Here is a 20,587-nt window from a genome sequence, read left to right as displayed (position 1 = left end):
AAATAAACGAGTGCAATAATTTTATTAAATGTACACTTATTTGACAGGCCATGATGCATGTATTGCAACATCTTGATAAGTGACATTATACAACGGGTTTTATTCGTCATTTTTTAACGATTGCACAAAACAGAGGAAATAAAAAAATACACATAATTTAGTTATACTGTACAAAAAGGCAAAACATAAATTAAACAAAAATGTCCCTTGTTGTCCTGTTGCTTGAGCAAGGTTAAGGCATGTTGTGCTAATCATAGGCCTAAATTATGGCATATTTCATAGGGATGATCATCATAAAATATTAAGTAAAATATTCCCATTATCAAACTTGAGGAGATCCCAAATAGAAAACTGCAATTCTTACTGCATTCGATTTACTGCATTCAGCGGTCTGTTTCCAAACAATTATTTCAGTTTTCAACAAAACAGATGTAGATTCATTTAGTTCTTACAAGTGTGGTAAGAACAACTACATTGGGTCTAACAAGCCTTATGTAGTTCAAACCAATTCATGAGTTGGACATGATGAAAGTAGTAACTTGCAGTGAGTCAGATTATTTTACCGTCTCTGACTGATTCATACATGGGGTTTCATTCACTAAACAGACTCAAATCAGGAGTGATTTTTTCAGGAATCAGACTATACTGGTAGTGTGATTAAACCTTTATATACTATCTCCTTATCATGACTGGATGTACCGTGAAAGATACATGTGTATCCTCCCTTCACCTTTTTTATTTATCGCACCTTCATTTGAGGAAAAAAGAAAAGAAATTGTCTTAACAACTACTGACGTGTATAACAAATACAGATAGGCCTATTACCAATAAAAAAACCTTTTTTTAAAAACAATAACATTGGATTGTGCAATATTCATTAGTTTGCAAACCATATGCAATTACCTACAGAATCTCTATGGAATTTACAATAGGTACATCCCTATGGCCTTTTGGAAACGGCTAATGGTAGATATGCTTTATTGAATGTTTATTCTCTGAACAGCCCAAGGCTGGACTGTGCCCTTGCCAAATATTGTGAAGAAAACTGCTCCAAATATATTGATCGCTGCAGAGATGTAGAAGACAATTTGCCACTCTGGTATGGTGTTCTAGATTAAAACAAAATATTTAGGCATTTGTTACTCCATTGTCAAAAAACTCAAAATAATCGTTAAATAAAAGCTGAACAATGATGTAAAGTACATGAAAAATGGATTTCTCTTGAAATGAAGCATTTTATGTTATGAATGTTATGAATTATGTTAAGAATTCTGACCACCCTTACATCCGCAACACATATAGTATTTAAAAATTGACTGAACCTTTCCTAGTTTATGCAGCACATTTCACAACATAATGCAGTCTTTACATAAAAAATAAAAAAAAACATTAAAAAACTTACAGATTTGGTCAGAGATCTTGCTATTACTGGGCCCACCATTCCAGGTATAGTGGCAAATGTGTTTGTGATCCCAAGCAATATCCCAGCATAGCTGTGAAGAAGAAGAAAAAAACATTTGCTAAAACTATATCAGAAAATGCAGGGGCACTTTATACACTGTTGAAACTATAGTTAACATACGATATGGATTTCAAGCATGTACAGTTCTAAACCATAAAAAGCTGCCAACAAAAAGCCTTGTCTTACGAGGGAGCAATATCCAAATGGTTGATGTTAAATCCAGACGCTGAAATGCCCCCTAGAGCGGAAGAGATGGTGAGCAAGGCAATGGCCAAGGTGTAGTTACAGCCAGTGTAGCCAGCAGCCACCAGGAAGACGGCTGGTCCCACCATTCCTGGACACAATAAAAACAGACACACTGATTTATTTAAAGAATTGACAAACCTCACAGCACCAGTCCAATCATCCCATCAACATTTCTGCAAATGTGCACAGTTCAGCATAACAAAAAGTGGAAAGGGTCTATGAATATCTTACCTACTATAGTGAAAGCCTTGCGCACAATTACAGTGCGCATAAAACATTTCTCTCTCAAGAAGTCTGCCAGCTGTCCACCAAACAAAGCCAGCAACCAACAACCAAGGTAGGGCAGAGCTGAGAGCATTCCATTCTGAGAATAACACAATGAGTTCACACTTACTACACAGCGAATGGGCCTTTTGATAAGAGTCAAGGTTTACTCTCAGATGACGCATTTTACATGAAATACACTACCATTTAAAAGTTTGGGGTCAGTGTGTGTGTTTATTTTTTTAAAGAAATTACTACTTTTTTCAGCAAAAAATTCATTAAATTGCTCAAGTTACAGTGAAGAGATTTAAAATGTTGCAAAATATTTATATTTCAAATAAATGCAGTTCTTTTGAACTTTCAATTAATTCAATATACCATTTACCAAAATACATTTGGTAAAATTCAAATTGTTCTGATAATCAGCCTGCTTTGCACTCACCTGCTGGATGCTGAATCCAAGAATATCATTCATGTAGGTGGGTAAGAGAGTCAGCAGAGTGTAAAATGTCCAGTTGTAGGAGAAGTGTGCCACAACTATGGCCCATAATGGCAAAGACTTGAGGATTGATGTCCATGGGATGTAATCTGTGGTTGGGGAAAGCTGCAGCAGGAAATGACACATTATAATGCATACAGTCAATTAATGAGTCAAACATCAACTAGTTTTACAATAAAGATGCCAACATAAAGCACTGTAGGATATCACTGCCTACTTCATTTTTTAAAGATGCCAATATGTATGTCTTCTCAGCCTCTGTTATCCTTTTGTGTGAGCTGGGAGTGTTACTGACTAAACAAGCCCAAAGGACAAACCAAAGAAGTCCAACAACTCCTATGATTCAAAGAAAAATACTAATTAGATGAAGTGTACATTAAGAATATACTCAGAGACAAGTCTGTGATCGCATCTTTAGTATTGCATTTCATGCTGCTTGTGCACACAGTTCACTTTTAAATGAGTAGTATAATAATAAACTTACCAAATATATAAAAGACGTATGTCCAGTCTAAATAAAAACATATCTGACCAGAAAGAGGGAGAGCCACTACAGTTCCCAGTTGAGCACCTTTAAAAGGAAAGAAAGAAAGAATTGTACAACTATGCAAATCTTAAGGAGATTGTTACACATGAAACCATATGCGTTCTAGGGGCACCTGTGTAAGAGATAGTGAGCAGTCGACTTCTCTCCAGAGGTGGTGCCCATGACGCCCACATTGCATGCATAGCAGGATATGACACTCCCTAGAAGCCCAAGAAGAACTTTTATTTTATAAAAAAAAAAACACCTATATGTATCATAATATTATGATATATATATATATTATAAACCATATATAACATATTATAAAGCATATTTTAGGCAATGAGTTTTGAGGTTACCTCCCCAATACCTTCCAACACCCTGACAGCGATGAGGTAACCAGCTCCTAGATCAGCAGCTACTGGAGTCAGCAGGGTGAAGATCACAGTGCAAAGGATGCCAATACCCAAGAGCCACTTGGCACCGTACTTGCGTGCCAAGTAGCCCCCTGGTATCTGAGTAAGTATATATCCATAGAAAAAAGAGCCCAGGATCCAGCCCTGAGTCTCTGAATCCCAGTCATACACACTGGCCTGTTGAGATATCGAACTGAATATGATAAATGCTTCTAAAATCTCATGAATGGCCTTAAATTATTTAAAACATCTAAAAAAAAAAAAATCCAGAAAACTCAAATGATGTCCCTTTCTTTTCATGCCATTTAAAATGAGTTTAGTATTTTTAGGTAAATAAGTGACATTGTAAAAAAAAACAAAAAAAAAAACATTTATTTATTTAAATTTTAAATATTTAAAAAATAATTTCTGTAATTGTTCATAATATAGAAATGCAAAAATGCGTATACTCCTTTAAAATATTTATTTGAAATACACATGAAACAGTATATATATATATATATATATATATATATATATTTAATATAATTAAATTAAAATTAGTATAGTTATATGGTTTCTTTCCAAGTCATATAATAAAAAGGCAGTTTGCATATGTAATATGTGACACCATAAAGTAGAGACTCTTACGGTATGATTGTGTTTGGGAACAGGGCTGCTGTGATGAGGACAGACTGAGGAACTGCTGTTGGCACTGGTATGGTTTTTCAGCATGTCCACCATTGCCACACTAAGGTTCACCCTGAGGGCATATGCCACAAAGAAGCCATAACACGACAAAAAGGCCAACCCGTAACGCGAGGAGCAGCAAGCAGGAGCTGGAAGAACAAACAGAAACCATTGTCAAATAGTGGTTAAAAGACTCTCCCAAAGCCTGTATGTCTTTCTGTACCCTAGTTGTGAACGTTAATTGTCAATTGAATGTGGTGAGCTAAAACACACTATACAGCGCCCAAAACATACAGCTCGACCAGTGTACTCCGATTCACGAGCAAAAGACTTTTATGATACAGTTCTTTAAATTAATCAATACCCACAACATCCACCACAGGAGATTGATCCTTTTTGGAGAGAACTTATAATTCCTTAAAATAAAAAATAAATATGCATCTGCATCTGAGAATGTGAGGCATGTCAAAAATAAGAGTCATTCTCTCTGTGAAATAGATCTGCTCAAAATATTTTTCAGCTATTTGAAGACTAAAAATTGCTACAGTTTGTGAATTTTTGTTTATGAGTATGGCCATTTGATAATAAAAAAGGTTTATGTTGCCCTTATGATGTTAATAAAATGCAAAACGCTAAGAATTACGTGTCTTTTTAATGTACTAATTGTTCTTTCTATCAGACAGAACCAAAACCAGAGATGGTCTTATTATTGGAGAAACTACTTCGCTTGTACATTCACAAGAAGAAATGAAAAATAATATCAAAGAAACATGAGAACTGCCAAACAATGAAACATAATGGCATAAAGAGGGAAACCAATAAATAAAAAAATATAGGTGTCTTATTCCTCTATTCCTTTCACACACACACACACACACACACACACACACACACACACACACACACACACACACACACACACATCTGGTTTGCTATCTTTGTGGGGACTCTCCATAGACGTAATGGTTTTTATACTGTACAAACTCTATCCCCTTACACTAACCCTACCCCTAATTCTACCATCAAAGAAAACTTTCTGCATTTTTACATTTTCAAAAAAACTCATTCCGTATGATTTATAAGCTCGTTTCCTCATGAGGACCTCCATTTAGGTCCCCATTAATCTGTGTGCAAAGGATATCTTTGGTCTAAAAAGCTTCCAGTAACTAAAAAAAGAAGAACTAGTTCTAATTTTTCTTAACAGGTAAAGTATAAATACTAGACACTATTGGAATAAGTACTTTCTAATAAATAAGTACAAGTATCTTCAAAAAGGTGCAAGTACCAAAACAATAATTACCAATAACTATATATATAAAAAAAAAAAAGTATTAGTGGAATAGATACTAGTATCTAAAAAAATTGTACTAGTAGCATGAAAATAGATACTAGTACGTTTTAAAGATTAAATGTTAAAACCGCTTGCCATTTTTAGGGCCGTTACCTGCATGACACTTCCTCCGTCACGTGACGGACTGTTTTGAAAGCACATCTGATAATAAGCTCTTGCATTATTTATATTATTTATGAAGACTGCGTTAAGTACTGCGACAATCACATTGAACTAAAGAAATGAAATCTGCACTTTTGGGATGAATTAATTCTGTCATGTTATGGATACTAAATATAAACAAGGAATTTCTTAACATGGGGTTGTTCTAGTAAATTACAAGTTAACAATAAGCCATTGTCAATTAAACACAACGATAACTGCATTTACAAATTTTATATTAGTTTGAAAGTCCTATTATGGAACATATGGTACCATGGTACACATGTTTTAAACCTGCATAAGTAACGTTAACTTACATAAAAGGCACGCATAGTTAATATCTTTATACCTTTCTGAATGTCTCCGGTGTCTCTCCTGCGAAGTAAAGGCTGAACATGATCTTCAGTTTCTGTGTCTGATGCTGAATGCTCCATCATCTTCAGCGGCTGCTGTCCGCCTGATGAGTGACCAGGAGCACAACAACGACTGCGGAACCATCCGTGTGTCTCACCGTCAGCGAAAACACATACCAAAATAAAAGTCCCGTGGTCACCCCACCAAAAAAGAAGAAAAAAAGTCCCGTGGTCACCCTGCTGATCGTATAACAACGGAACTAAACTAACATTTTACTAATATAATTTCTCTAAATGTTTTCTAAAGGCCAGAATGTAAAACAAAGAGTAAGAATTAAATAAAGTACTTTAAATAACGAAGTTTTTTTTAATAAGAAATATTTCCCTCTAATTATTTTCTTAATGTGACTGTTCAGTCAATGACAGTTTTTTCAAAGATCCATTAACAAAAAGAGTTCCTGCTTATTCTAGTTGGTGTTCTTTAAATATTATTGAAATAATTATCCACTAAGAGGAGCTAGTATTACAGCAGTCCATGGTTTAAAGGGATAGTTCACCCAAAAATGAAAATTTACTCACGCCCAAGTTGTTCCAAACCTGTACAAGTTTCTTTTATTTTGGGGTAAACTATCTCTTTAAGGAAATTCTAAATTTAGTCTAAATCAGCAGGGTTCAGTTCTCTTTTAAGATCATGAAATTACAGTGATAATGTATAAAAAGGGATAGTTGCTCTTGTTTTAAATCATTTTTTCAATGTGAAATTTGACATTTTCTGTCAATTAGCCAATAATACATGCAGTGTCTAAAATTATTACAAAGTGTTATTTCAGCATTTATTTATTTTTTCTGTAAAGCTGCTTTGAAAAATGGAAAGCACTATATATACACAAGCAACACAGACATAATTGTCTCTCTCTCTCACACACACACACACACACACACACACACACACACACACACACACACACACACACACACACACACACACTGAATGATCTTTATCCTGATTCTCGTGAGAAAGCAATCAGATGGGCCTTGCAATGATTTAAATTTACTTGGAATCATAAATGTGGTTACTACAAGCCCTCATAGTGAAAGTATTTACCTATTCCCAGAAAGGAACAGACAGGGTACACAACCACCCTCTAACGTATAATAGGCAAAGACTTGTGGGAGCTTGTAATAAAAGATGACAGAGACGATACACGTTCAACATCAATTTATTTTGTGCAAAAGAGTACATTTAAAAAAGGCAAATATGAAGAACTGACTAAAGAATGAGGATGAGCTTTTCTCCAAATGAATACACAATATTTTTGATTTTCAAATCTGTGAAAAATTCCTGCACAGATTGCATATAAATATGTATACACTTATCAGACTTCAAATATCTGGTTAAAATACATTTCAAGACTTGAAACATGTAGTTCGTGTTTCAGATGTGACTAGTGTTTCTATATCATCGTTACATGGGATTAGAGCATTTCAGCACCCCTGTCTCTTAAAAAAAAAACAATGCCCCGAGTTTACATCAAAACATGCAAATGTAAAGTACATTAATAGAACATACTTGGTAAGTTATTGCAGTTAAGAGGTTATGAGTATAGTTATTAATGTTAAAGAACTATCCTTCCCGGTATTCCCTGATACACTTTAGTGACACAAATCATTTCTCTTTGCTCATCATTTCTACCAATGTCTCTTAACCTGCTTTAAAAGTCCATGTCATTTTTTCCCTTATTATTTCTTACTTTACATAGATCTTTCCATTTGTTCTACTTGCCAAAAGCCCTTTGTGTCTGTTCTTAAAAACCTGTAAATCAGAACCAATATCAGTACAACAGAGATCCAGATTACCACAAGCCCTAAATGTTTAGCTTGTCAGTAGTAGTACAGTATTTTAGAACTAAACCTCATCATTTCTACCATCTCCATTACTACCGATGACTTTAACAAAACATAATAATCATAATTCATACAAAAGCAATATGATAAAACATCACTGGCAACAATGCCTGGTTCTTTAATTGGTCTTATCACAGAGATACATGCAAAACTATAACAATAAATCATATATATAAAAAGAATGCAGTTTACCAGCAACTGCAAAAAAATATCATGAATCAATTTTACATTAGAAAACAAGTGTCCACAGTGGCCTTAGGGACTGAGATGTCCATGTTACTGAACAAATGCTGAAAGAAGGAACTTCCTGAAAGTCTTCACCTCAATGCACTGAACAGCTCTCTCATTCTGCAGGGAGAGCAGTCACACGAAAAATGCATAGCAGGAGAGCTATAGTATGTACAATCCTGGCACAGTCCTGGAGTGCATTCAATGTGGAATGTGTAAAGCTTACACAATGTGTATGTTTGGGTATTCATGAAGATATAAACAGGCATACTGTAACATTTGCAGTTTGGATACAGCTATTCTCTCGTGATGGTCGCGTGCAACTTCCCAAAACGTTTTGAAAATAGTGAAGACAGAGCATAAAAAACGCTGCATCTGTCAGACACATCCTTCCTTCCCTATTTCCCCCTAAGCACATTTTCCGCTTCCCTCCAGCTTTTTTCAAAACAGTGCAGACATTAGCAGTGTTCCTAAGGAAGGAGATGAATAAATGGGTCTGGGAAGGAGTTTCGAGAGGACCTGAATGAATTCAGGTTTGCTCTCTCAGTTGGACAAAGTGTTTTCATTGAGCTGGTCTGAAGGGACAGTGAGGTCTTGGATCTGGCGGTACACAAAGAAGAACAGTTGTGGCTGTGGGCGGCTATGTAGTTCGGCCTTGATCCTCTGTGGATGAGTGTCCGGGGCCAGCTGCTGTGTGGTTTCATCTGTCAAGAGGAAAAGGGCGTAGTTCTCTGGGTCCGAAACTTTAAACTTGTCCGCGCATATCTGACACACATCCTCCGTCGTGGCGTAAGGATGAACCTGAAGGGTTTTGGCTGTGCAGCCATTGCTTGCATCTTGCAGTGCCACCCGCAAGTAGTTCTGAATATAGACAAGAAGAAATTTAGAGGTACATACTAATATATATAAAGCACATTACTCCCATAATTAAGTTATCATATTATCATTACTGCACATAGTTCATTGCTATTATCATTATTATTGCAAATAGCCTTTTCTGCACTTAATAATCACACAATTTAGTTACATTTATGATAATTTCTAGATTATGGAAAGTAATAGGGCTGTGCAACAATTAATCGTGATTAATCGCATCCAAAATAAAAGGTTGTGTTTACATTTATGTGTGTGTGTACTGTGTATAATTATATATATTAGTATTACAGCTAATAATTATTTATAATATATATTATTTATAATATATAATATATATAATATAATAATAATTATATTTATTATTATTTTAATAATTATTATTATTTATTGGTATTATTATCATTGCAAATAATATACTTGTGTTCTAAAATGTATATTGTTTTAAGGAAGAATAGATTATAACTTTACCAGGGATTTACCTGGAAATCATCCACAGATGGCGTGGAACGCTGGGTTGTGCGTCTGCGGTGCCACTGGTGCAGCGTGTTCCGGGTCTCAGAGCTCAGCACACGAGCTGCCTGGTCCTCCTGGAAGTTCTTGATGAGAGACATTGCCCCATATGCACTGGTCAGGTAATAGCCTCCTAAAATCAGATAAGAAATATTGGAACATTAAAAAAGTCTGATGCCCGACAAAATTATGCAATAACTTGAGTAATTACTGCTATAGCCCACACACACAGTGGGGTCTAATGTACCTTCTCCATGAAGGAGTGATGGGTCCAGTAACTCCATCATGTACTGAATTTCAGCATCCAGCTGTGGCATGTCACACTGGGCCATCACATATGTCAGCATGGGCAGGAAGTCATCTGCCCCATACATCCTCCCTGCCATTATTACAACAAAGATTGAAATCATGAGTCTATGCAGAAGTATTATAAGCATTATGTGCACAACCACATTAATGGATTCACACAACTACATCACACTAATGTACCTGAGTTGCTCTCCATTATGGTGTAGATAAGCTTGCACACACTGAGAAGCAGAGACACTTTTTTCTCTGGCGAGTACATCTTGCACATGTTGTGGAACTTGTGGCGAATCTTCTCTATGGCCACATGGTCAGGGGGAAGAGCACCATCCACGCCCATCTCCTGGGGCTGCTTGGCTTTGGCCGAAACCAGATTCTCCTTCAGCTGCTGCCAAGTCCCGCTGCTCACCTGGAAGTCCCGCAGAGCCGCCTCTATCACAGGCTTCAGGGGCTTCAGCACACACTTGTGCATGGCTTTCTCCATCACCTGATCTATGGAGGAAGTAGTAGATATATGATAATTATATTGAAATAGTTACATAAAACAGTTGTATAACAATGGGTAATATTACTAATATGACTAAACTAGATGCAGTTAATGCAAAAAAAAAAAAAAAAAAACTGTTATTTAATCTCAGAAATTCTGTTCAAGTTTGTTGAAGATTGAGTCTCTTATACTCACCAAGGATGCATTTATTTGATCAAAACTACAGTAAAAACAGTAATATTGTGAAACATTATTGCAAACCTGAATTTTCAGCAGCCATTACTCCAGTCTTTAGTGTCTATGTGACCAAATCAGTGTCTAATAATATGATGATTTGGTGCTCAAAAAAACATTTCTTATTGATATCAATGTTAAAAACAGTTGTGCTGCTTAATATCTTTTTCAGGATTCATTAATGAATAGAAAGGTTAAAAGAAAAGCATTTATTTAAAATAGAATGGTTTTGTAACTAAGTAAAAGTTACAAAAGTTACTACACTGTAACATTTGATCAACAATGCATCCTTGCTGAATAAAAGCACTAATTCTTATTCATATTACAAATAAGACTATATATATATATATATATAGTATATGGCCATAACCTCATATGTTTTGTCTCTCGTTTTGTCTTTCATATGTCTCTTATGTTTTGGAATTTGTTTTGGTGCACTCCATCATAAATATAGAAGGAAAAGGAACAGAAAAAAAACACTGGAACATAAATATTTTTTTTTTTTTGGACAAATCTATTTGTTGACGAGCCTATTTGTGGCTGAAATGACTGTGACCATGAGTATATTGACTGGGATATCCGACGTGGCTCATCGTTCCATTTCCTCATTTATAGGGGAATACCTGCTCGCAGTATTTTTACACCTATACTTTTCCAAAACTCTTGTTCCAAAACAAGTACAAAATGTCTCCTGACAGCTCAACAGTCTCCGGTATTGCTCCCATATGACAACAAGTTTTGTCTTGTAACTTTGATTGTGCAAGCACCTACTTAAATTGTAAAATCATCTAAAGCTGTAGGGGAGTGTATGTGTAACAAAATCATCTGATCTAAAGAACAGAATGTAATGTTTAATCAGGCTTTGGAAAATGCTGACAGCGCTGCTTCTGTCAGCACACTAGACCACTAAGGGAAGACATTTGTGTGCTTCCTTTTCATTTTTTTGGGTCTATTACAAATGTAAATTGTAAAACTATGTGTAAAGCAAATAATTTAATTCTATATGAATAAGTTTTTAAGTTAATATACTGTAAATAGCATAATGTTTTCTAGGCAGACTGTTTTCTAGGAAAACAGTGCATTATATCCATGAAAGGTTGGATGATTTCACGTCACAACTTGTAACATGAAAGTTTACACTTCACTTTTCAGTAAACGTCTTCAACGTGTAGCAGCGTGACTCAACTGCTAGTGACGGTAACAACTTGTCAAACCTGTTTTTGGAAATACAGTAAACTAAACCTTTTTTTCCCCAGATGTATTCCATATGGCATCAATGCAAAATGTAAAAACAAAGCTGTTTGTAGTCAGTGGACACAATGGGGTCAAATACTATCTACAGGTGTCCACAACAATCTCCAAGCGGAAATATCAGCTTCCTTTTTTTCACCAGCCAAGGCTACATATACTCCCACTCAGTCACTCCATTCACAAGAAATGATGTATCAGAAGCACAACTAATAAATAGCCAGATTATTGTGCCTTACATCAGGGTGTTTTAGAGGTCTGACTTAAATTCTGACACAGCTGAATGCTTAAACAGAATCAGCTGTTGCAAATGTGTTTACATGGTCATCTGTCCCAGGAGAGAGCAGACAGCTCAGTAAACAAGCTCCGCTCCTATCACTTTTGTGAGAAATGCAAAGAGCTCTGCTAATGAAGGCGTGAGGGCGGCACAGAGCCAACGATTTAGAGGAACTGAACTGGTTTGTAGTTCCACTTAAGAGTTTAATTCTGTGGAACAACCGCAGACACAGTGAAAGCGACGGGACTGGGAGGGGTACATATTACATACTATATAATGTTATGTATACTGCCTTCATTATTTCGCAATTTCTTGTGATTTGGGCCCTTAATATTTGGTTAGGATGTCACTGCACATCAGGTCAACAGGAAACCACAGCAGTGATGGAAACAGGAATGTTTACAGGAATGCGGCTCAGATAAGAAACACTCATTCGTCAAGGCCACCTCAACTTGAAAGGCTATCTTCCAAGGCTTATAAACATCCCCTCAAATGATCTCCTACTCTCCTCAGTGTCTCTCATTCATAGCGCTCTCTCTCTCCGTCTCTTACTCCATGTCTGCACTGCAGTCTGGAAAATGAAGCCGCAGTGACAGGAGAAGTGAATCCACTGATGCTTCCCACACAACAAGCACACGCCAGCGCTAAAGTAAGGAGACAAAGCCGCAAAGTACGTCACAGCACAGAACAAAAGGCACACACAAATTACCGGTATACCAAACCAACACACCAAATAAAATTCCCCTTCATAGTCTATTGACCCCTCCAAATAAACAAAGTTTTTCAGGAGAGTGAATGATAACTCCAAACTGAATCTCTAGTCTCAGACGTGTTTTTAAGGAAGTACTCAGAATAGAGCAAAGGCACAACAACAACAAAAAATCCTTGGGCCTGAAGTAGAAACAATAAGTCTTTCCAGACACATCTCGATAAAACAGTGTCTTAACCCTGTTATGACTCAAAAGTGAGTTATGAGAGCTGAGCTGGAACACGGACTTAAAAACAGACTTCGGGGGAAAAAAGGGTGACATTCTCTGTCAAAGGTCATTAACTGTGCATTCAAGCTTGTTCTAATTGCTTTGTTAAGTCACAGAAAAGGATTGCTGTCCATGGCAGCATGATCTCATAGCTATGGCCCTTATTGTGCTTGTTTAAACACGAATACAACAAAATCTGCCAGTTCACAAAGGCAGCAGCATCAGGTTAGGAGCTCTGAACAAGAGCCCTTTTCTCTACATTCTTGCCTAACACCCACATACTTGATGCCTGAATCAACAAGCAGGAGGGGTTTACGCCGGATCATACGAGAGCTATATCGGAGACACTGGCATGTTTGGCTGATGTCCATTCTGGGAACATCTGGAAAGTGATTTATTCCTCAAAACACATTGCAGAGCAAGAATTTGTTTACAACCCATAAGAGAGAGACGAGGAGGAGGACGCTCAGGGCGATGGATGATGCAAATTTCCTGAAGAACCAAAACAAAACCCAGCTGGGCTGAAAATCATCATTAATACTTTAGAATTGATCAAAATTAACCTCACCCAAATTTGCGATAACTAAAGGGCTTTTACAGCTAGTGTGTCATTGTATAAAGTATATTTTTGCCTGTCGCAGACAGTGAAAGGCATGTGGCCAGTTATACAAAAGCCATACTAATGGTTCTCTACCCACACAAGAGTTTGAGTATATCTCAGCTCAATGTCCCTTGTGTGTGCCGCTCACGTGGAGTAAAACGCCTCCAGGCCAAGATGAATAGACATGAGAGCTTTGCCTCATGCACACACGCTCACAGGTTTAGACCCAAGCATTCATACTGATGGTGTATTTTTTGTTTACACCCAAAAACATGTTTTTAGGAAGGCACTGGTTATAAAAATCATGATATTTATCTGAAAACAATGTCTCATGTTTAAACAGGTTTTTAAAATATTTAAAGAAATTATTTTATTTGTACACTTAAAATTCTAGCTAAAAGGTCCTATTTGTTGTGCTGTGAGCGGTGGACCACAGGTTCCTTGTAAATCAGTGGCAATGGAGACAGACTGGTGCCTCATTTTACAAGAAGATTCAGATCATAAACAGTCCGCCAAGACAGTCTCAGCCTGTGAGACTCTCATTCAATGTTTGTTAACCACAAAATAACCACTTGGCTCATTCTCAATGTCACTTTTCGATCCTATAGACCCTTAAAAACAAGCAACATTCTGATGCACAGCTGATTATTCCTAATAGTTCAAGGAATCTATATGAATATCAATTCATGAATATGTTGGTAAGCCTATGGTACACAGCTCTTGCAAGATGAGATCTGTCTTTAGTAATTGTATTATCAGTGTATATTAACCTCTACTACAAAGACAGTTTACCAGATGTCAGAGCAAATATTATTTCCTCTAATCCTCTGCATTGAGAGTAAGTTAATTAACATTGACAAGATCATTGAGTGTCAATTTAGTGTGTTTAGTGCTCAATGGCATCTGATGTGTATTTGTGGTCTTGCGATGACTGCTGCATGCTTGTGAATTTCTAAGAGACTGCAGAGTGTCAATTCGAGACCACATAGCACCCCCCACTTAGTGGAGTCAATGCACACTTTTGCAAAATATTCCCTTTTGTATTGAAGGAAGGAAGCCTTACCAATTTGATCCTCGGGGATAAGGGACTCAATAGGCGGGTCAAGCTCCGAGCTCTGCAGCAGGTAGGACTTCATCTGAGTCATGAACTGCCTGAGAGTCTGCAGCAGGTCCAAGCCCGACGTGTGGCTGCCACCATTCTCCTGCAAAAAGCTCACATAGTCCTGCACCAGGCAGCCAAAGTAAGTCCCTTTATCCCTGGACTGCTCAACGATCTTCCGAATGGCTCTCCTCTCAGGCGTCATCAGAGAATTGAGAACGCCGCTCATTTTGCGCAAATGTCCTCTCAGTGCACGCGGCAGCACGAATGTACCAGCACCGTTCCGATTTTTTGACTTGAAGGGTGGTGGCACCTCCTGGTCGCTCTCCAAGTTGATGCCGTCGTCTTCTTCCTCTTCTTCCTCCTCCAGGCTGCTGTCGCCAGTGGGACGTTCAGTTCTGGGGGGACTGGCCTCCATAGGCAGCGAGAAGCTGTGGGTGAAGTCGAGAGAATCTGAGGACGAGGTGGAGATGCTGAGGTCGCTCAGACGCTCTCGTCCTGTGGAGCAGCGCTCATCTGCGGGGCTGCAGTTCTCCAGGGTGGTGGAGTTGCATGAAGAAAGCTTGGCCAGGCTCCAAGACACGGCTTCCTCAATGGTCTGGTCATCCAGGGCCATGTGGCAGCGGAGGCCGTCTGCGTCAAGCAGACCGGAGGAATTCTTACTGCGAGATGAGGGCACCAGGATGGGCTTACTGAACTTTTTGGGTGGGGAGGATGAGGGAGATAAGGAACTAAAGGATGATCCCAACCTCCCCAGCAGGCTGCTCTTTTCCTGAGGCGTTTTGATCCAACAGACCGTCTCAGGCATGGTCTTCTGTTTACGGAGAACTGCTGATTTGCCGGAGGCAAAGCAGGGAGGTGGGGGTCGAGGTGGTGGGGATCTCTCACTCTTGGATCTAGTCACACTTGCGTGTGGTTTGTTTTGTGTGCTGCTTGTACGGCAGAAGATGCTGCGATCTATTCTATGCAGAGCACTGTGGTGCTGCTGAGAGCCACTTGCGTTACCCGGGGATGTTTCTTGCTTTTTGGGTGAAGGGTTAGGTTGGTGTGTCTGCAGGAAGAGGGGATTGATGAAGCACAGCGCTCCGTTGGATTGACTGTATTCAAGTTCAGAAGGGGTCCGAGTGAATGGGATGCCCGGGACTCTTGGGGAGAAATTAATGCCCAACTGTTTTAGATTTCGACTGTCACAAACAGTCTCCCCAGACTCAGACTTCTTCTTATTGCACAGTTCAGAGTCCCAGAAACCTGCAGAAAGATAACACAATGAGGCTCCATTTGAATAAAAAAATTCAATAAATTTGGATAAAGAGAAGAAAAAGAAAAAACGAGAAATTCTCAAGAAAAGCTCATTCTCTGAATTAGATTAACTAAGAGGCATTTATCAATTTGACAGCTGAATCATAATTTTTTTTACATAATTAAAGAATATTAGAAAAAAACAAATAAAAGAGAAATTTCAGAAATGATTAACAAAAATGCTCAAGAACGTTAACAGACACTTCAGATAACGCTTCTGAAAGGGTTATCCTACAAATCCAAGCACTGGCATTCAGAGCACAATGACACAATCGAGTGGGCGCAAACACAAAACCACAAAATTCCATGACAGAAACTAATGAAAAAAACATTGAAGTGAACAATCAACAAAATCTTAAAACAATGAGACAAGAAAAGGAGAATGAAACTTACGCTATATCTAATAATTAAGTCTTCTCTTCAGTCTGTATGCAAATAGTGTGAGCAGAAAAGTTTACACGTCTACAGTTCATGCGGTGACTCTGCTGTCTGAGTTGTGAGTGGTAGAGTAGTGCTGATACGCACGCAGTGAATGGTGAGATCATGCATGCTGATGAGAAGGTGGGAGGAGCACAGACGCTCCAGCTCTCAGTTCCTCCTCTCATATTACTCACTTGTTCATACTAAATGCCGCCCCTTCAAACGTTTTCATTTGATGCAGTACAAGAATGACTTTTCTTTATTTTGGTTTTGTTATTCAGTAAACAGACACTTTGTACTTTGATCAAGTTTCAGTTTTAGGTAATCAACACTATAAGTATCGACTATAACTATACAATATAAGATATAAAAATAAATAAACAAAAAGGGAAAATGTTGTACTTAAGAATAATGTGCTGATTAATTTACCAATAAATTGAGGTAAATTAACATATTTAGAGATAAGTTTCGTATGTACTGGGTGCTGCATCATTTAATATATTTTTAAGGTAAATAAATTGAAACCTTTGCCAATTTAGTTTAGAATAAAATTGGTGTCGTATGGCCAGATATTTACAATTATTTTTATTAAATAATAATAGCAATAATTATAATAATAGTAAATTGCCCGAAAGCTAGAACAGAAATATAGGATTTACAGGAAATCAGATTTTTTTTCTTTATCAGTCATAGTCATCTCCTAGACATCTCCTGACATCTGAGACAAGAGTGGGAAGTTTTTGCGTCACTCAGATCAGTTCTGCCGAAGTGGCACCTGTAAAGGCGTGGAATGACTGGAAACCTGCACCTGTGTATACAATTGTTCTTTTATTTGATCTTTTCTGTCTCTTCTTTGCCTCACTGTCTGTAAACGAACTTAAAATGCTACCATTACGTTGTGTTGCCTTTGTCTCTTGCTCTGTCTGTTCTCATACTTAACGCTTCTCTTGTTATCCTCAGCTCAACCCCACAGTTTCCTGATCATAATCGGCAGTCAATGAGCCGCTGGAATTTTGTCTTGGTGGAGTTCCTCTTGGAAATGATCTTAGTTTGAGGTACCACACCCATCACTGTTCTCAGCTTAACTCTGCATGGCCATTTTAGCATTCATTACTGCCTAACCGTATTATTACAGATGGCATAACCAAGACTCGCTGTCTCACCTATCCCATTCAGACTGCCTAGTCTTCCAGACGAAAATATGATCCCCTCTGCGATTTCAAGTATGCCATTTCACAAAACTAAAATATGATCTTATTGCTCTTAAACTCTTAGATGAAATATGACCCTAAATAAGTCATTTACTGATTTCAGATTCAGATTATGATTAAAAAAAAAATGCTTTTGACCTAAATCAAACAATTTAAACATATAATGATCATTTGGACCTCATCATTTCTGCTAATCAAACAAAACCACAACAATTTACTTTTTATATGTCTTACTAGAGGAATGTCGACATCACATACGTCAAATAAAGTACAAAGTTACAACATGAATCAGAAACAAAGCAAACAGGCAGATCTCTGTTTGACAGAGACATTTACTAGCGTCAAACACATCTGTGGTCAATTTCACCTAGCCAAAGTCTTATCATCCGCATATGTTGTCTGCATGAGCTGTTTGTAAAATGCCACGTGTCGAATGTTGCCGTATGTTTGCTGGCACAGTAACACCTGTATTGTCAATACTCCAGGATGTATCCGACTGACGTTCTGTTCTCCACTATGCTAGATGTTGTTGTACTACAGAATCTAGCATGTTCATACAGCCTGCGGGTTTAGGGCTTTAAGACTTAAAAACAATACAAGTAGATGGAAAGATCATACAACATTATGTTGAATTGGCTGCCTTTTTATTTTTCCATAGTTGGTCACTCCAATACTGTATATTAGGGATGCACAATATATGGACACCATATGGTTGGTGCCGCCATGGCTTTTAGCGTATATTGGATCTTTAATTGTAAATTTCCTATATTTTTACATTTAGATTTCCTTTGATGTCATCCAACACTCACTTAAAGTTCATCTTTAAAAACACGAATAATTTAATAACATGGATACATTTAATCTTTAACAAATGTAAAAACTAATATGCTAATCATGCACATTATTATGTTGTGATGCATAAATTCACTTGTAGAATTTAAAATGACTGATTCTAATGTTTATTTAGACAGTATAACAGTAAAGAGTTTTAATAATGGGTTATTAAAATTGATTAATTGGTTATTGGCTAAAATTGATCAATTGGTTATTGGCTATAACATGAGAATAAGAATCAGTTTATCATATTTTAATATATGCACCACTTCTCTATGCTGTATATTTTGTCTTTTTTGTAGAGTTGGTGGTAACTTGTAAATGAAATGCTTAGCTAAATGCTTTATTTTAACCATGTAAAACTGCTGAGTGCTCATCAACGGTTAAACTTTGCTACACTGAGTACAGTATTAAAACTTTGACCTGAATTGAAGATGGAATGCAAACATCTGCATTAGGTTTAAAGTACACACAGCATTACACCCAAACACACAGACATATAATAAACACAAAAAAAGCTGAGGGTCATTAGAGGAGCAGTTATGCTGTCTGAGTAACGCTGAAACCCAACAGTCAGCAGTTAGGCTCAGTAAAACACTCATGCACAGAGAAGAAAATTCACCTCTTCCGAACTGAGCCACTTCCTCCAGATCTGTGAGAGTCTTTGCAGCTGCGATGGCCTCAGGGAGCTTCAGGGTGAAGGGCAGAACGTCCCTAAAGAGCACAAATGAATGTTGTGAATCATTACAAACATTCTTCAAAAGACTGATGACAAATACTACAAACTAAACGTGCTGAGAGTTGTTGTCTGCACTCGTGGAGAGAGTGAAAGAAAGAATGAGTAGGTGAGGGAGAAAGAGGTCTGTGTTTATCCACCGACTTTTCTGCGTGGCATTGGCACAGACCTAGCTTGGATTTGTTAAGTCTAGCAAGCCTCTTCATTACAGAGCTCATATGGCGGGTATGTAAACAGGTTAAAACAAACTGTTACGATCTGTTCTTTCAATCAAAAAGAGGCAATTTTTCCAGTTAGACTCTTCCTTCCTGTTATTTTCTGTGTTGCACTGGAATGCAATTGAATCAGCATCATCTGGTTTTACTTTACCACAAACTTTTTTAATTTATTTTCAGAACTTCAGGAGATTTTCTTAAAGGTGCAGGGTATAATTTCCATGCATTACAAAAATAACAACACCTTTCCTTTCCATTGGCCCAGTCCAACAGATAGTCCCACCCTAAACTCATGCCATCGGTTGAGCTAATATTGCTGTGTTAGGCTGAGTCTGTATGCTTGGGTAATCATTACTACATGTAGTTTTAGTATAAACCTCTTTAGACTTTCTAATGGAAGAAGCAAGAATTCTTATAAATGAATAATATATACACCAACAAAACATAAAGGTTGCCGCCCTCCCTCTTTTAAATATAAAATAGACCAGTGAATTATCTTGGAAACAAAAGCAGTTTTTGTAGCAGTTTCATTTGTTTTCAGACTGGGATCATCTTACCTGCTGATACAGCAGAACGCCACCAGTCGAAAGAGGTCTGCAAAGCTGATCCCTGAGCCCTCCAGGGAAAAAGCTATAATAAAGACACACCACAGAAGGTTACACTGGACTTGCTACTGGAAAAAGTGGAATGACCTAACAGCCTCTCTCAAAGGGAAAAGTAAACAGAGCCAAATTCGTACATTTAAACTTCCTTCACACAAGCCGCACAGGATCTGACCCACTTACTGTATGTGCAGAGAGTGACAGACAAAGGCAGAGAGAGAAAACAGAGAGATGAAACCATTCTAATATGCTGATTATACACTTCATATTTTTGTGAAAACCGTGATGATTTTTTTAACTGAAAAATCCTGGAAATCTTTTGTAATTAGGTAAAAGTCTTTTCTGTCACTTTTGATCAATTTAATGCATATATATTATGCATATATGACTATATATATAATAAAATATAAAATTTCTTTAAAAAAAAATCATACGGACCAATTTTTTTTGAATGATAGTGAATGCTGTTCAGATCACAACACACATCTACTGTACTGACATTCAGTACAACAGCACTCGTTTGGCAGAATAACACGATTTATAAATGAAGTTAAAGTGCCCTATAATGCTTTTCAAATATTGCCTTTCATGCAGT

General features: G+C 37.4%; 2 protein-coding genes across 5 annotated transcripts in view; both read right to left on the bottom strand.

The window, feature by feature from the left end:
* Positions 1–3: 3 nt before the first annotated feature.
* On the bottom strand, positions 4–6,081 carry slc17a5 (solute carrier family 17 member 5). Its single transcript, XM_082154851.1, has 11 exons — positions 5,924–6,081; positions 4,044–4,231; positions 3,357–3,590; positions 3,131–3,218; positions 2,956–3,042; positions 2,689–2,807; positions 2,415–2,576; positions 1,940–2,072; positions 1,649–1,796; positions 1,403–1,493; positions 4–1,109 (listed from the first exon to the last, which is right to left on the bottom strand). Exons 1-11 carry the CDS (start codon positions 6,009–6,011, stop codon positions 978–980), a joined length of 1,470 nt encoding a protein of 489 aa, XP_082010977.1. The 5' UTR covers positions 6,012–6,081; the 3' UTR covers positions 4–977.
* Positions 6,082–7,131: 1,050 nt separating this feature from the next.
* Positions 7,132–20,587, bottom strand: part of rin2a (Ras and Rab interactor 2a) — a 39,458-nt gene continuing 26,002 nt past the window's right edge. For 3 of the 4 annotated variants that reach the window (XM_082154791.1, XM_082154792.1, XM_082154790.1), the window contains 7 exons: positions 19,948–20,020; positions 19,062–19,153; positions 14,640–15,923; positions 9,936–10,244; positions 9,694–9,825; positions 9,416–9,579; positions 7,132–8,921 (listed from right to left, as the gene is read on the bottom strand). In XM_082154791.1, the coding sequence (XP_082010917.1) occupies positions 8,604–8,921; positions 9,416–9,579; positions 9,694–9,825; positions 9,936–10,244; positions 14,640–15,923; positions 19,062–19,153; positions 19,948–20,020 (2,372 nt within the window). In that variant the 3' untranslated portion in view covers positions 7,132–8,603. Of the gene's footprint in view, positions 8,922–9,404; positions 9,580–9,693; positions 9,826–9,935; positions 10,245–14,639; positions 15,924–19,061; positions 19,154–19,947; positions 20,021–20,587 lie in introns of all 4 variants that reach the window. The other variant, XM_082154793.1, reaches the window with a different exon arrangement.

The sequence above is a fragment of the Leuciscus leuciscus genome, assembly GCF_965113295.1.
Source record: "Leuciscus leuciscus genome assembly, chromosome: 22".
Lineage (NCBI taxonomy): Eukaryota > Metazoa > Chordata > Actinopteri > Cypriniformes > Leuciscidae > Leuciscus > Leuciscus leuciscus.
This window is presented reverse-complemented; position numbering and strand designations above follow the sequence as displayed.

Coding starts and splice junctions, on each gene's coding strand:
- slc17a5 (XM_082154851.1), bottom strand. CDS start 6,011: ATGATGGAGCATTCAGCATCAGACACAGAAACTGAAGATCATGTTCAG. Junction 3,043..3,130: donor GCTCACTATCTCTTACACAG/GTGCCCCTAGAA, acceptor TTCCTTTTAAAG/GTGCTCAACTGGGAACTGTA. Junction 1,797..1,939: donor CAAGGCTTTCACTATAGTAG/GTAAGATATTCA, acceptor TATTGTGTCCAG/GAATGGTGGGACCAGCCGTC.